The following is a 14,991-nucleotide window of genomic DNA, read 5'->3' on the forward strand; positions in this document are numbered from 1 at the left end:
TCCCGCACCACCACCGAGTCGCGACCATTTGTTCTGTTCAATCCGCTATTGACGAAGGAATTGTTCCAGGAGTATGAGCAAGTCAGCGCTCAAGGCTGTCCGGACAGCTCTGGACTCCAAGGACTTTGAGGACGCAGCTCAAAAGGCCAAGGACATTGTGGAGCAAGACCCTCAGAATTATCATGCGTGTGTGACATTGGGATCCAGGTGCTCCGTGCATTCGTTCTTGCTAATTCTGCTTCTCTGTGTCTAGGAATCTATTTCTAGGTCTCGCGTACGACAAGTTAAATAAGAACGATAATGCCGAATCCGCATACTTCGCCGCAACCCACGCAAAACTGGGCGACCGGGCAGCATGGCAAGGGCTGATCAACCTATACGAAAAGCAAGGAAGCCACAAGCTTGAGTCATACCGCTATGCAGCTGTAAACCTTGCTCTTATATTCGCAGATGAGTATGTTGTGGAATCTCGTCGAGGATCGAAATGTGACTGATTCTGTTCCAGAGACGACAAGCATCGTTGTCAAGATGTGGTGGACAAATATACAAAGTTCGCCAAGAGACAAGGCAGCCGCTCTCAACAGAAGCAAGCACTTGAAGTGCATTTGCCATCTAGCCCACTTTACAACTACCTTGAAGGCCGGATACCGCATCCCTCCCTCACCTACCAGCGTTTAATCGATATTACCGAGGCGGAAGAGAAGGAGTTCATAAACAGAGAGATCGGTGAGCGGAGAACTCGGTTAGGGGCCAGAATCGACCAAGTGACCCTAGAGGTGAAAAGGGAAGCTTTTAAGCGGAGCGAGCTAGAACAGCTTTATCGCGGGATCGTGGACTGGTCTCACGATGATCAGGTCCGTCGCCAGTATGAAGAAAAGCTCATACAAAGGACATATGACACCCTTGCCGTTCTTCCGTCCGCAGAGAAAATTGCAAAACGAGAGGAATTGCTGCGAGGTGCTCACGACATGGTCATCATCAAACACCCATTTGAGCTTGCATGGAAGATTGTGCTCGAGTGGCAAGATGTCGAAGAATTCTCGCAGTGGGATCTTAATTTGTTGAAGGACTTTATTGAGTTTTTCCCGGAAGATGGTCTCGCGAAGGTTCTGACAGGCTTTTTGGCCAGCGACATCTCTCCGTTTCCCAAGGAACAGAAATCACCCAAGGAGACACCATCGAGCGAACAGGAGCCTGAGTTTGAAAACAATGGGGATTATCAGGAATTGGCGGTGCAGGATCGTTTGATTCTTATGGTTGAAGGGCTAGACTCTGCCCGCTCCTCGATTGTGGCACATCGGATTATGGCTGAGCTCTACTTGTCCATTGAGGAATATGAAAGCGTGGCTGATGTCGCCCGCAAAGGAATCTTGAATATCCAGGATTTGGTAAAATTGTCTGGTGTGGATCTCCAACACACCGCTGATGCCGTGAACATCATGCTTGCCAATTCGCTGATTTACTACCAGCTTCCTCGTAATCATCCGGAGGCGAAGGTGATATTTGAAGGCATTTTGAAGAGGAAGCCAACATCCACCAGCTGCCTTCTTGGCATTGGTTTGATCCTTAAGGTCGATGAGGATTATGGTGAAGCCATCGACTTTTTGGAGCGTGCTCTAGAGCGCGACCCAGCCAACATCAAGGTTCGGGCAGAGCTATCATGGTGTAGGGCGCTTAATGCAAATTTCGAATCTGGCCTCGAGGGGCTCCAAGAGGTTCTTTCGGAAATCCAGGAGTCGCGTACAGAAAACCGTGATTTTAAGTCTGAGATTTTGTACCGGATCGGATACTGCCAGTGGGAATTGAACCCGTCATCTGCTGCACGGAAGGATCGCAATGGCGCATACGCTAGTTTCCTCGCCTCAATACAAGCGAACATGAACTTTGCCCCGGCATATACCAGTCTGGGAATTTACTACGCCGATTACAAGAGAGACAGGGTTCGTGCACGCAGATGTTTCCACAAAGCCTTCGAGCTGTCTGCATCTGAGGTTGAAGCCGCTGAGAGACTGGCTCGGACATTCGCGGATCAAAAAGAGTGGGATCTTGTTGAGGCCGTAGCTCAACGAGTCGTGGATTCAGGTAAAGCCAAGCCTGCCCCAGGTTCCAAGCGAAGGGGTTATAGCTGGCCATACGCAGCCCTGGGTACAGTTCAAGTGAACAAGCAGCAGTACAGCAAAAGTGTTGTGTCTTTCCAGGCAGCGCTCCGTATATCTCCTGGCGATTATCACTCGTGGGTCGGACTGGGAGAAAGTTACCATCACTCCGGCCGATTCATTGCCGCTACGAAGGCTTTCGACCATGCTCAGCAATTGGAGGGAAATCTCTCGAACGATGAAAAGGAGAACATTTGGTTTGCGCGGTACATGCTCGCCAATGTCAAGCGTGAACTTGGAGAATATGATGATGCCATTTCGAGATACGAGGACGTGCTGAGCATCCGACGGAATGAGCTTGGTGTTACGATTGCACTACTCCAGACCCTCACCGAGAATTCATGGAAGTGCATCGAATCTGGACTCTTCAATGACGGCGCTGAGCTGGCAAGCAAAGCTATTCGGGTGGCTACGACACTGGTTCACGAACGAGCTGACATCTTCAACCTGTGGAAGGCTGTCGGAGATGCTTGCGCAAACTTCTCCTATATCAAATTGAAGGCAGATAAACTGCCAATCAATGAGGTCCGGAAACTACTCGACACCGAACTCGATCCTGCTGCACTTGATATCCTTACTGATGTCGACGAGATGGGACAGAACTACATCTCGCTTCCGGAAGAGGATGAAACTGGACTGTTGCCTAAGTCTGATATTTGCGTATATGCCTCCATTCTAGCATATAAGCGCGCTATACATGTCTCTATCCAGGATGTCCACGCTCAAGCAGTCGCTTGGTATAACCTTGGATGGGCTGAGTACCAGTCATATAGATCCGTGCAGACGCAGTCGGCCAAGAAGGGCAGGAAACAACCTCGCAAATTCCTCAAGGCAGCGATCCGATGCTTCAAGAGAGCAATTGAACTTGAGGCCGGAAACTCTGAGTTCTGGAATTCTCTAGGTGTGGTTACAACGAACTTGAGTCCGAAGGTCGCGCAGCATGCTTTCGTGCGAAGTCTCCATTTGAATGACCGTAGTGCCCAAGTGTGGGGCAACCTTGGAACACTCTATCTCATCCACAATGATATCCAGCTTGCAAATGAAGCCTTTACTCGTGCTCAATCTACAGACCCAGACTATGCACAAGCTTGGATCGGCCAAGGACTCCTCGCCCTTCTCTTTGGAGCGCCTACGGAGGCACGAGGTCTGTTTGAACACGCCTTTGACATTTCGACTTCATCGCTAGCTTTATCTAAGAAGCAGTACACTTCGACCCTGTTTGACCACCTTCTGTCTGATCCATCGGCTTCGAATGAGCTGTCGAACCTCATCCAACCATTCTTCGCCCTCCACCAGCTTCGTTGCCAGGACCCGTCAGATATAGTATTTGCCCACCTTTCGTCGCTCCTGGCAGAAAGAATTGGCGAATTCTCCGACGCGAACGCTAGTCTACAAGGTGTATGCGCAGCAATGGAAGAGGAATACGAAGTTACTGAGTCAGCTGCATCGCTTTTCAGATTTGCACAAGCGAACGCCGATGCTGCGCGTATTCTTCTCGCGCGCCATGATTTTGAAGAAGCAGCAGAGAAAGCAGAGACTGCAATCATGTTATCTGGCGAAGAGGACGCGGAGAAGTTCGATCCCGAGACAAACGGAAGACTGCGCTTGTCAGCTCACCTGACCGCCGGTCTGGCACATTACTACTTGAAGTCCATGGACCGTGCCATTGATATGTTCCGTGATGCACTTCAAGAGGCGGAGAACGCACCGGAAGTGGTCTGCCTTCTTGCGCAAGTGTTATGGGCCAAGGGCGGAGAAGAGGAACGCGCCGTGGCTCGCCAGCAACTGTTTGATTGTGTTGAGAACAATACAGACCATGTTGGGGCCGTTACCTTATTGGGGGCTATTGCATTGTTAGATTCTGATAAAGACGCCATCGAGGCTGTCGAATCTGACCTCCAAGGCATGATCACTAGGGATGATATTGACATCCATGGTCGGACCAAACTGATCAAGCTCTTGACTGCAGTTTCCACCTTGGGTCTTACCGACTCCAACATCCCAGAGGAAACGCGGCGTATGGGTGAGGCCACAGTGGCTGTTATGAGGGCGCCGGATCAGCCACAGGGTTGGATAGAGTTGTCCGCGGTTTCGAACGAGCTCCACCCTGCCGAAATGGCAGTCAAGAGAGCGTTGCGCAGTGTTCCACCACGCAGCAACCTTGACGCTGTAGACCTTTCGAAGGCATTTACGCAGACCGGGAAGGCTGGCGACGCGCTGCGGGCAATCATGTATGCGCCATGGAAGCAAGATGGTTGGGAGGAACTAAATCATATCGTGTCTGGATCAGCTTGATTGTATGCATTTGACAGGGACGCATTATGTAGAGAGTAGCATTGTATAATGAAAAGAACAGCTCTTACCTGTTCTCTCCTTCCATAACTCATTCTTCCATTGCATCTCCACCTCTGCCTCTGGTCATCTGTCCCTCTTGTGCCATCTCATTGATTCTCGCCATCAACCTTGCCTTGCGACCCTCTTTCCACGCCCGGTCCATCGACTCAATCTTCCCACCCAATACAGTAGCGCAGTCTGGAGTCAGCAACACCATGCCCCGAGCAACCGTAGCACTCCGCAATATCAACTTGGCCCCAATCGGCAACTTCCCAATGGAAATATCACTAATACGCCTCAATTCAATCCCCACAGTCCGAGTCCCCGCCGCATCCTGCAGAATCAACCGATGAGGTCCATTGCCCCCACCCTCATTACCTCCAGCATTATTATTACCGCTGTTATTATTGTTACTCGCTCGATCCTCAATTTCCTCCCCCACACTCACCGTCCGGACAATCTCCCTCCCCCGAATCGCCTCCCCGCGTTCTACGCGCTCAATCGCCTCAACCTGACTCCATAAACTGGACCCGATATCCTCAATATCAAGCACCTGCACTGGAATTGGCCCCACCAGTCGTCTCTCCTTCACAGCCGGATCGAAGATATCCATGGGGAGCACAGAGGAGGGGTTCGTGGTGATCAGGGTGTCGCGGAAGTCGGAGGAGAGAACGCGGAAGAGGGCTGTTTGGGTGAGGGCGGAGATGGGGATGTTGCGCTGGAGGGAGGCGGAGGAAGAGGCGACGAAGGTGTCTAGCCAGGAGTGGGAGACGGAGAGGGATTTTGCGCTCTGGAGTTGAGCTGCGATTTGGGATTGAGGGGTGGACATGGGGGTGCAGTAGGTGATGGTGGTAACTAATTGTTCAGTTGATGATAGAAGTTGTAGGAAGACGCCTCCGCTATGCAAAGTAAAACAGGAAACAAAGCAGATAATGTTCTGTGAGTTGTTGTGTGTAGAGGTTGTAAAGTGGAAGTGCTCAAAATGTTGTCCGGGGAAAAGATAAAAAAGCACGGGAACACCGCTTATCGGCGATAGTTACAGTTCATCTTCAACATTCACCTCTCCTATTCATCACTACTATAACGAACAAATCAACATGTCAACTCTATCTTCCCCTCGCCCATCAATAGCCTCTTCGCGCGCCCATTCCCCCACACCAACATCCTCCCACCGTCCCTCCTTCGACACTCTAAACACCAACACCGGCGCCGCAGGCCTCAGCGCATCCTCCACACCCTCAACAGCACGAGCAGTCTCCCCATCCCTCCACCCTCCACGCCGCAACCGCGTCGCCCTCCGAGACTACTACAATCTCAAACCCGAAGCCGCAGCCGCAGGCAATGCAGACGCCCGCCGCTCCCGCAGTGTCCCTCGACACACCGACGCCGGCGACATCTCCAACACCAATCTGTCCGTTGTGGCAACAGGCACGGAACTCGATAACCCGGACTTCAACGCGCAGCACTATGTTGAGCAGTTACTAGCGACGTCGTCGCTGTCTACGGTGCTCAAGGCCGAGAATAGTCTTGTTGGGGATATTCGTACCCTGGACAGTGAGCGTAAAGCGTTGGTTTATGATAATTATTCGAAGTTGATTCGAGCGGTTGAGACGATTGGGAAAATGAGGAGGAGTATGGATGATCAGGGAGCGCCGTTGAAGATGACTAGGACGTTGGGGCCGGCGATTGGGTTTGTGGCAGAGACTGCTGGGAGTTTGATTCAGGAGGGGGAGGAGCAGCGGCGGAAGATGAAGGAGGCGAAGTCTATGGAGCAGGCGGGTAGCAATAAGGTTGAGAAGGAGACTGTGAAATGGGTTTTGGGGGCACCGAGTCGGTTGGAAAAACTTCTGGCGGATGGTAAGAAAGAGGAGGCCGACAAGGACTGGGTCGAGGTGAAGAATTTACTTGACAAATGGGAAGGCGTGAAAGGGGTGTCTGAAGTCAAGAAGGCATGTTTGAAGGCCATGGATACCGGAGAAGACAAGGAATCATGAGCAGAAAACGGTTAAGTGTCTGGGCTTTGCACAATTCCTTCGCAAGGCTCTAAGGTCTATAAGAGCTCACGGCTACCGGCCCTTCGACTTCTCCATGATGTCTCCGATTGCTCTTACCGGACCGTTCTTTTCTCGCGGTCCTGCAGGGCTTGAAATTACAGTCCTACAAACGAGAGCCAACGCGATTGAAGCCGCTAAAGGAGATTGAAGTACATGCTTCTGGTCAGACTATGGACACGCGATGCATGAATTCAATAGACAAAACATAATATAGCACATAATCATCATCAATCCGTACATGAACATCATATCATCATGAAAACCCCATCAAGCCTTTCCCGCCAAAACATCCTTACTCGAGTACAGGCTCGCCTTCAATCCATACGGATTATCCCCAAGAATCCTCAAATATGTAAACGCATCTGCCTTGTAATAAATCCCCACCCGCTGCTCAGTGTTCACCAATTCCAACTCCACCAATTTCTCAATCACCCGCCGAACATCATCAATATTCCCATAATCTCTTGTATAAATCATCATCCCTCGCACCATACGATCACCTGCATCTGTCGCAACTTTCGCACCATCCCCCAATTCCCCATCCACTGTTGCCTCAACCACCGCTTTCCAAACAGCGTCCACGCGGTCGACAGACGGAAATAACATCCATTTCCCGGAGACAACGTCATTCTCCCGCGCCAGCGCGAAGATGTCTTCTTTTAGCGCACGCCGGTGAGCATTTAACTTGCGTGTAAGCGGTGCTTTTGTTTTTGCACCAGATCGGTCGTGTTCCTCTTCCAGTTCACTCTTCTTCTCCTCGAACGCTCTTAATAGCCCATTCCCCTTCGCAATAAAGCTGGCTAGTTCCCCTTCTTCCTCTTCATCAAAGCCTTTCCGCCTGTTTAGTTCTGACACAAAGATCCACGGTCCTATGGATTCTTCTTTTGTAGTGGACGGCGGTAGACGCGCGAGAAAATCGGGAACTGGCTCGTTCCAACCTCGCGCATTTCGTGGCAGCCCGCGAGACCCTATGGATGGCAAACCCTCTTCTTCTTTCAGCGCAGCGGTGGTTTTCAATGGCAGTGATGGTGGTGTCGGTGCAAGCGCATTGTGCTGGATGGTGCTTAGGAGGTGGTGATGTGTTTCAGCCCAATATGGCTCTGGGTTGTAGCTCTCTGCCAGTTCTTCATAATGGACTATTTGGGTGTCGTCCCCTGGAGGGTAGGTTAGTGGTTGTTGCTAGCGGGGAACTATGCAAACGCGTACCATAGAAGCTGGATTCGTCGGAGAATAATTCTGTGTCTTCGATGAAAGTAGTCATGGAGGGAGGAGGGGCTTATATACAGGAGTTTGTTCAATGTGATGAATTAGATGTCCAAGCTCTGTGCATGTATGCAGTGAGCTATGTCTAGGATGTTGTTTATTCTTTGCCTCCAGACTGATAACCTGATCTTATCAAGGTGGAGACTGAATATGGGCACTGATTGGCCAATTGATCGATTGTATGAGATGTAGACGTTTTGAAGCGATGCTGAAAGACGGAATCGTAGGGAAATGAACATTTTTTTTATATGATGAATATGCTGCTATACAAACTAGCGAGGGCTCTTGAGAGCCGTCTGGCATATGTTTACGCTACTGAAATCTAGGGTAGCTATCTGGCAGTCTCATTTCCAGATCTGCTTGACAAAATCCGTCAAGTCTGCCTTAATCTGCTCTGGTCTCTCAAGAGCAGCAAAATGTCCACCCTGGTAATAGTGAGCAGAGGTAACCATGTAAACGTAGGCTCTATATTGTCATACCTTTTGGTGTTCCCGCCAGAATACCAGGTTTCCTGAAGTTTCAATCCAAGAGCGTGGAACGGGAAGCACTTCATTGGGGAAGTACGAGAAGCCAAGTGGCTTAGAGATATACCAACGCGGGTCATTACCAGCAGGGATACCCTTAGGAGGGAAGTTCTAAAAAATAATCAGCATCGAAGTTGCTATCATGGATCCTCTGCATCAGGATGAAATACGAACCTCGCGATAAGGGTATATTGCGCGCGGGAATGTCTCTGTCAGCCAGTAGAGCGAAGTAAATTCCAGAATGGTGTTGGATGGAAGAGGGTCGTCAACCCAGTCCAGGTACTTCTCTCCAACCCTATGTATCGTAAGATAAAATGACTCCCGACTCTGGATATCAGGTTGATCAACTTACCACGCAAGCAGGGCAATAGGATTTGACGACAGAACATGACCAATAGTACTGGGTCTGGTACCATGCTCATAAGCGTAGGCAGTACCAGTTGTCACAAAGTCTTTTGCCCTCTTCAATCCGCGCTGCTCGAACTCGTTGAGAGACTTATCCGAGAAGCCCTCAGGGCGTTGCATGAAGCAGGCGTTCACTGGCGCAGATTAGCCTTGAGTCCGGCATAGCTATAACTATAGTATAGACTTACGATGAACCGCTATTTGATGTTAGCATGTGTAATGGTTGGACGCAGTTATCGGACAAACCTTTGCAGCTATCATAGTCCACACCCAACACTCTCCCAATTCTGCTCCCAATATCCCCTCCCTGAGCTACATAGCCACTCTCAAACCCAAGGTCTTTCATCAATTGATCTACGACCCGAGCAATGTCCTCGGTGCCAAAGTTCTTGTCCACCGGAGGACCAGACGACAAGGTGTATCCCGGAAGGGAGGGAATAATGAGGTGGTAAGGCAGATTAGCCGGTGTGAATTCCTCTCGGAAAAGCTTTAGAAGAGGCAGGAATTCTTGGAAGCTCCCTATTAGATAATCTATGAGAAATCGTCTCTTAGCGACGAAACAGGCGTAGCATTACCTGGCCAGCCATGAAGCAGAAGGATGGGCACAGCGTCCTCCCGTTCCGAGAACAGGGCCGCGAAATGAATATTCATTCCTTCAATGGTAGTATTAAACTGTGGAAACTCGTTGATACGGGACTCGGTTGCTTGCCTGCTCCGGTCATTCAAGGTGACTAGGATATCTAGAATCAGAGGATTGATTACCAGTCAAAGTCCTTCGTCCACTGCTCCTTGAGACCATTCAGCCAATCCGACGTGATACCATAGCGACGGTCTGACTGAGAATTCTCGTAGGTACGAGGTGCCGTCCGCGAGAGTCTGACCAGCGTCTTCAGATCCTCCAATTCGTTATTTGAGAAGGATACCTTGAACGGCGCAGGGGTGACTTTCGCCGTAGAGGGCAGTCGACTAAACGATGAAGACATTGCTATCGCAGAGTTCGTATACTATCCTCAGCTTTAAGAAAAAGAAGTTGATAATAACATTATGCCTGCCAGACTTCATCTGCGGGGTCAATGAAGTCATCTGACTCGATAAGATTCACCCCGGAGAAGTTTCAATTCTCACCGCCCAAGGTTCTCGATTTTCCCCTTTTGCGAGCCATGGGAGCAGAGGAGATGAGGTCTATACGGTGTATATTAATAACATTCTATACACTTCCATAATGGAATCCGCAATTCAACGTCCCAAATCCGCCTCCACCGTCTTCCTCGACCAACCCCCGAGTTGTCTTCAGTTCTGTCCCGCGGCGCCGGACTATGTCGTGATAGGCACGTATCTGCTCTCGGAGACGAGAGATGGTGAAGACGAAGGAGACGTACAGCAGACTAAGACTGGGAGCCTGCAGTTGTGGAAGATTGACCCTATTGCCAATACGTTGTAAGGGGAAAAAGAACGTCGATACCCTGTTTGCTCGTTAGCAGCGCGACTAACCGGTATGGATATAGATCATGCATCCAACGATTACCTCTGCCCTACGCCGTTTTCGACCTACATTTCCATCCTAGAGATCCCACGCTGCTGGCCATTGCCGGAAGCTCCGGTTGCGTGGCATTATTCAAGGTGTCGCTGGCATCGTCCGTAGATGAAGCGATTACCCCGATATGGACCATTTCCGTTCACGAAGACCTGTCGATTCCCGCATTATTTCTGGCATGGACACCCGAACACTGGCTTACACAGGAAAAGGCGGACGGGTTTGCCGTTACATTCTCAGACGGCCGAACAACCGTATTCGGGACTAATGGCGATATCACGGAATCGGATAAGGTTGCCGACTTGGGCATGTTTAGCGCGAGGCAAATGATTGAAGTATGGTTCATTGCGTTGGCTACCTTTCACGATGGCGAAGAACAAGAGACGGATAGCCCCGCGCCTAGAGTACCTTTCTTATTCACAGGAGATGATTTTGGCTCTTTACATACGCGTCGCTTTGACGTGGAGAATTTGAGTGATGGGGATGATGACGGACGGGGCATGCCCCCTGTTTTGTTAGACTATGATGACCGTGCCCGCCATCATACATCTGGGGTGACCGCTATTCTCCCCCTTCCCTTCCCGATGGTTGAAGATTCTCCTCTCCTCCTTACAGGATCCTACGATGAGCATCTGAGAATCTATCATGCAACTAGGAGGGGGAATGTTCTTGCTGAATTGTCTCTGGGCGGTGGTGTATGGCGCTTACAGCCACTTAGCGTGAAAGGTATGACCTTCCTCACGGGGACTGGACCGCAAGAATGGCAATTCATGGTTCTCGCCAGCTGTATGCACGGCGGAACAAGAGTGGTGAAAATCACGGGTGACGGGGAACATCAGTGGAACATCGAGGTTCTTGCTGAGTTTACGGAACATGAAAGTATGAATTATGCGTCTGATGTATGGAAGGGGGGTCAGGGAATCGGAGGGGAAAAGTCTGAATTGCTCTGCCTATCTTCCAGTTTCTATGACCGTCGCGTGTGTTTATGGAGAGTGAATGTATAATCTGGCGAGATATGTTTTGGATATAAACGGCACCAAAATTATCGTGATAGATTGTCATGAAATACGCTCGATTAGATCATAATGCAAGAAAGAGATAGAAATACAGCCACGACCGAAATTGGATAGAACGATAACAACCGTATAGACAGTAAATTAAACGATTGTCTCCAACTCCCGGGCATAGCCTATCGTGTTTTCAATCACAGTGCTGCTGGCCACCAAGATGTCCTTCTCGGATCGGGCAGCCTGCTCCGGCTCGACAGGGAAGTGTATCCGACCATCACGAAGGATCCAACCACGTTGCTGGGCGAACTCAATAACAGCGCCTTCAGATTCAAGGAAGAGAAGGTTCTTGGCGTTGAAAATGGGCAGGGATGGGTAGGCTTTCTCGGAGCAGTCTGCAATTTCGCTGCGAATGGTTCCGACAAGGACCTGTTGAAGATTATTACATTAGCGCCTTTTCCCCGTCCATAAAACAGATAGACATCCGTCAAGCAAACATACGTTCGAGAACAATCCGAAATCCTCCGACGGCACTCTCTCCGATTTAGTCTCCCTCCACACCTTATCGTAGCTCCCTTCCATCAAGTTCCTCTCCAACTCAACAGGATACTTGATATACGGGTCATCCTCAACACTCTTTCCATTCAAACTAGCCTCCTCGACCAGTCCCTCCAACACGGTGTGGAAGTTAGTGCTATTACCCGAACTCAGCAAGAGCAGCAAATACAACCCTGTAATCTTGCTCCGCTGACTAGTGCTAAGGTCCACGTTCCCTGCGCTCGCTCCGGGCGTCGACGCATGTCTCTCCAGGTCATAGAACGGCTGTAGCTGTTGGTAGTATCTCGTGAACGCATCTGCATCGGTCTGTCTGATTGAAGCGATAGCGCCAAATTCAAGCACCTCGCGGGCCAAGGAGATCAGCTGGGGAGATGTCGAGGTAGTCGGGATCAAGGCATTTTCCAGCAGGAGGGATCGCTTTGCGCGGCTGAGGAGGTTGTTGGCTGCGTCGAGTTGGTTGCGGTCCAGAGCGTTGCGGAGCTCTGGGACGATTGACCGAAGATCAGACATGGTAAGGTATTCTGAAGAGCGATTTAAAGGAAAAGGAAGAAGTAAAGATTAACGATGATAGACGGGGTTGAAACGTGAGAGGATACTTGGGCGAGAAGGTGTTCTGACGTTGTCGGCGCAGCTCATGGCGAAGCTCTGGCAGGCGGTGAGTCACGTGGATTTCCATGTCCTTTTGGGCGACTCCCATAGGTCTTAACTATGCTTCGTACTTGATACTGGGGATTTTACATTCTGGGGAACCCTGGCAGGCTAATTCGATGCGAATTCGTCTACTTATGGGGTATATACATATTATCGAATTATACTTTAGCCTTCAATGAGTGTTATCATTTCTCATCATGTGCCCTGAACACGCGACTTTAATGAGAGTATTCAAATCTGGGGTCCCCAAGCCAGTGACAGGATCCCAACCAGGTGTGGCATTCCAGCTAGCGTGTGGCACGATTGATGCACGGCCACCAACATCGGAGTATCCGGTGCAACCAACTGATCCTCCATCCAAGATGTCTGTAAGACCCGTATGGTTGAGCGAGTAGAGCCACGGGTTAAGGAAACCCATTCTGCCTTGTCCTCGCCCTAAACGAGCGGCATTCAGACGGGAGACGATAGCTGCAAAGACAGGCGCGGCAGCACTAGAGACATCTGTTAGCTTGTTTCTCATCTAAGACCTAGGATTGGAAGACAAACCTTGTGCCACCAAGCTTCGTGAAATAACCATGGTCTACAAAGACGAAGCCCCTGGCTTGGGCAGCAACGTCAGGTAATCCTCTTCCTTCTGGGTTGTACAAGCCTTCCCACTTGTCACCCAGTTGATCGAGATAGCCGTGAACGCTCTCATCCTGGTATGCCGGACGTCGGAAGTATTCCGAGAAACCACCCCCAGAGAAACCAACAGCCTTCTCTGGGTTAACCCCAAACGTTCCACCGACAGATGTGACAAAAGGGCACGTGGCTGGGAAGGTTGGCATGAATCTTGTCCGTCCGGTGCCGTCATTGGACACGCAGGATCCCCCAACCCCAGAGTCACCACTTGCAAAAATCACCGAAACTCCACGTGCTCCGAGCTGGGCGTACATGTTACAGGTGATGTTTGCGTAAGATGCGGGGATAATCTGCTCATATTCACCGTATGAGGTTGACAGAACAGCAGGAAGATCCTCGTCTGGGAGGTTGAGAAGATAGTGGAGTTGCTCCAGGTAGGGCTCGTTGGCAGAACTACCCACGTTGGGTTGGTCGACCTCTGGCACAAAGGGGCCACGGCCTCCTGTTGTGTAATATGTTGTATCGGTGTTATAGGCAAGTGCCGCCGCGTACTGAATGTCCATGCTTGCCTCAGTACTGCTAAAAGAAGAGTTCTGATCGTTGCGGCCACCATTGATCGAAACCACGCTGAAATTGGCATCAGTGTGATCGGGTTCGTAAGTGCGCATAAAGGTGTGGAAATCGTCGTAGCGGGCGTATTGATCCAAAAATCCAGACACACCAAGCTTGTTTCGTGGATCTGGTTTCGCTTCAGTATCATAGATACCATACAACCTCCGGAGGCATTTGGTGGTGACAGTGGTTGAGCAGTTGACATTCAAGTCATCGAAGCGTGTAGCAACAAGCTCCTGGTCTGGTTGGTTTTCCTGAGCACCCTGGGCACTGGATTGTCCAAATTTGATCGTCGGCTGGATCATTTGAACAGAATCACGGATATCTTGTGGCACGGAATATTGCAGCGTCCTAATTGTGGTTTCCTGGCTAACATCGTTGCGGAAGCTGTGGAACCGTGTCTTGAGCATATCCTCCGCCTGAGACACAGGGACCGTGAATGTGATCAAATTCGCATGTCTCTCGATTGATTTGTTGGGCACACGCTCCGATTTCATCCATGCAATAATCCTATCCACAGTATCATCTGATGGACGCAGAAAATCTCCGACCTCATCGCGTGTCATAAACTGGCCATAGAGCTGATGATCAGGAGTAGCGATATCGATGACCCTTTGCTCGAACTCTGCCATTCTGTCGTTGTTTACTGCCATGTGAAACTTTATCGGCGCTGATGGTGAGGGCACGCCATTTTCTGTCCAGCCGTCTGGCACGCCATAAAGCTGTTCGACGATTTGATGACTAGACTTCTCCGGGAAAGTAGTCTGTGAGCATGAAAGGAAAAGGCACATAGGCCTCCACAAGAAAGCAAATGAAACCATCGAGATATCCAAAATATGCAGATCTCAACAGGTTAGGTATGAAGCAAACTTCGGAGTAAACGAAAGAATGTATGTCAAATGTATGCCAAAGGAATGACAGGAGTGCCACCCCGTATATACTAGATGGCGAGGCAAATTCATGAAGAAAGATCCAGAAAAATACCGACTGGGTACCACACAAAAATCTTAGAATCGGGGAAATCTCTAAAAACAGCCATTGATTAGAGGCAAATCAGGTTAGGGTTTGCTCGACCGGCAATTCGCGGGATATGATGTCCTACCCCAAGCTTTCCGTTGCTTGTCAAGCGCTACTCTGTGTTAGTCAGGACATGCTGGACCTTGGATTCTGGTCTCGCATAACCGGGATAGCGGGATATCGGGACATCGGGATACGAGTCTACTCCAAGTAAACGTCACGAAAATTGACCCCAAGGGCCATCGACTGGGGTAC

General features: G+C 50.1%; 8 protein-coding genes across 8 annotated transcripts; 3 read left to right on the forward strand and 5 right to left on the reverse strand.

The window, feature by feature from the left end:
* Nucleotides 1-13: 13 nt before the first annotated feature.
* EURHEDRAFT_415934 (SKI complex subunit tetratricopeptide repeat protein SKI3) lies at nt 14-4,535 on the forward strand. The gene is made up of 3 exons (XM_040782818.1): nt 14-186; nt 254-454; nt 506-4,535. Exons 1-3 carry the CDS (start codon nt 74-76, stop codon nt 4,449-4,451), a joined length of 4,260 nt encoding a protein of 1,419 aa, XP_040635623.1. The 5' UTR covers nt 14-73; the 3' UTR covers nt 4,452-4,535.
* Nucleotides 4,536-4,539: 4 nt separating this feature from the next.
* Nucleotides 4,540-5,319, reverse strand: EURHEDRAFT_389139 (OB fold domain-containing protein; the record flags this gene model as incomplete). The annotated part of the gene is made up of 1 exon (XM_040779770.1): nt 4,540-5,319. One exon carries the CDS (start codon nt 5,317-5,319, stop codon nt 4,540-4,542), a length of 780 nt encoding a protein of 259 aa, XP_040635624.1.
* Nucleotides 5,320-5,356: 37 nt separating this feature from the next.
* Nucleotides 5,357-6,956, forward strand: EURHEDRAFT_415935 (COG1/VPS51 family protein). The gene has a single exon (XM_040782819.1). It carries the CDS (start codon nt 5,588-5,590, stop codon nt 6,482-6,484), a length of 897 nt encoding a protein of 298 aa, XP_040635625.1. The 5' UTR covers nt 5,357-5,587; the 3' UTR covers nt 6,485-6,956.
* EURHEDRAFT_380601 (DUF1917 domain-containing protein) lies at nt 6,812-7,805 on the reverse strand (the record flags this gene model as incomplete). Its single annotated transcript, XM_040779313.1, has 2 exons — nt 6,812-7,698; nt 7,751-7,805. The coding sequence occupies 2 exons, from the start codon at nt 7,803-7,805 to the stop codon at nt 6,812-6,814; spliced, it is 942 nt and encodes a 313-aa protein (XP_040635626.1).
* A 216-nt stretch (nt 7,806-8,021) lies between these two features.
* On the reverse strand, nt 8,022-9,799 carry EURHEDRAFT_415936 (epoxide hydrolase family protein). The gene is made up of 8 exons (XM_040782820.1): nt 9,499-9,799; nt 9,312-9,445; nt 8,983-9,255; nt 8,925-8,933; nt 8,684-8,870; nt 8,506-8,626; nt 8,287-8,442; nt 8,022-8,232 (listed from the first exon to the last, which is right to left on the reverse strand). The coding sequence occupies exons 1-8, from the start codon at nt 9,717-9,719 to the stop codon at nt 8,152-8,154; spliced, it is 1,182 nt and encodes a 393-aa protein (XP_040635627.1). The 5' UTR covers nt 9,720-9,799; the 3' UTR covers nt 8,022-8,151.
* Nucleotides 9,800-9,869: 70 nt separating this feature from the next.
* Nucleotides 9,870-11,274, forward strand: EURHEDRAFT_389143 (uncharacterized protein; the record flags this gene model as incomplete). Its single annotated transcript, XM_040779771.1, has 2 exons — nt 9,870-10,173; nt 10,242-11,274. The coding sequence occupies exons 1-2, from the start codon at nt 9,959-9,961 to the stop codon at nt 11,272-11,274; spliced, it is 1,248 nt and encodes a 415-aa protein (XP_040635628.1). The 5' UTR covers nt 9,870-9,958.
* On the reverse strand, nt 10,962-12,433 carry rpnL (proteasome regulatory particle lid subunit rpnL). Its single transcript, XM_040782821.1, has 2 exons — nt 11,779-12,433; nt 10,962-11,706 (listed from the first exon to the last, which is right to left on the reverse strand). The coding sequence occupies exons 1-2, from the start codon at nt 12,343-12,345 to the stop codon at nt 11,428-11,430; spliced, it is 846 nt and encodes a 281-aa protein (XP_040635629.1). The 5' UTR covers nt 12,346-12,433; the 3' UTR covers nt 10,962-11,427.
* Nucleotides 12,434-12,658: 225 nt separating this feature from the next.
* On the reverse strand, nt 12,659-14,540 carry EURHEDRAFT_405608 (S53 family peptidase; the record flags this gene model as incomplete). The annotated part of the gene is made up of 2 exons (XM_040780398.1): nt 12,659-12,977; nt 13,033-14,540. 2 exons carry the CDS (start codon nt 14,538-14,540, stop codon nt 12,659-12,661), a joined length of 1,827 nt encoding a protein of 608 aa, XP_040635630.1.
* Nucleotides 14,541-14,991: the final 451 nt, after the last annotated feature.

Source organism: Aspergillus ruber, assembly GCF_000600275.1.
Source record: "Aspergillus ruber CBS 135680 unplaced genomic scaffold scaffold00030, whole genome shotgun sequence".
Classification (NCBI taxonomy): Eukaryota; Fungi; Ascomycota; class Eurotiomycetes; order Eurotiales; family Aspergillaceae; genus Aspergillus; species Aspergillus ruber.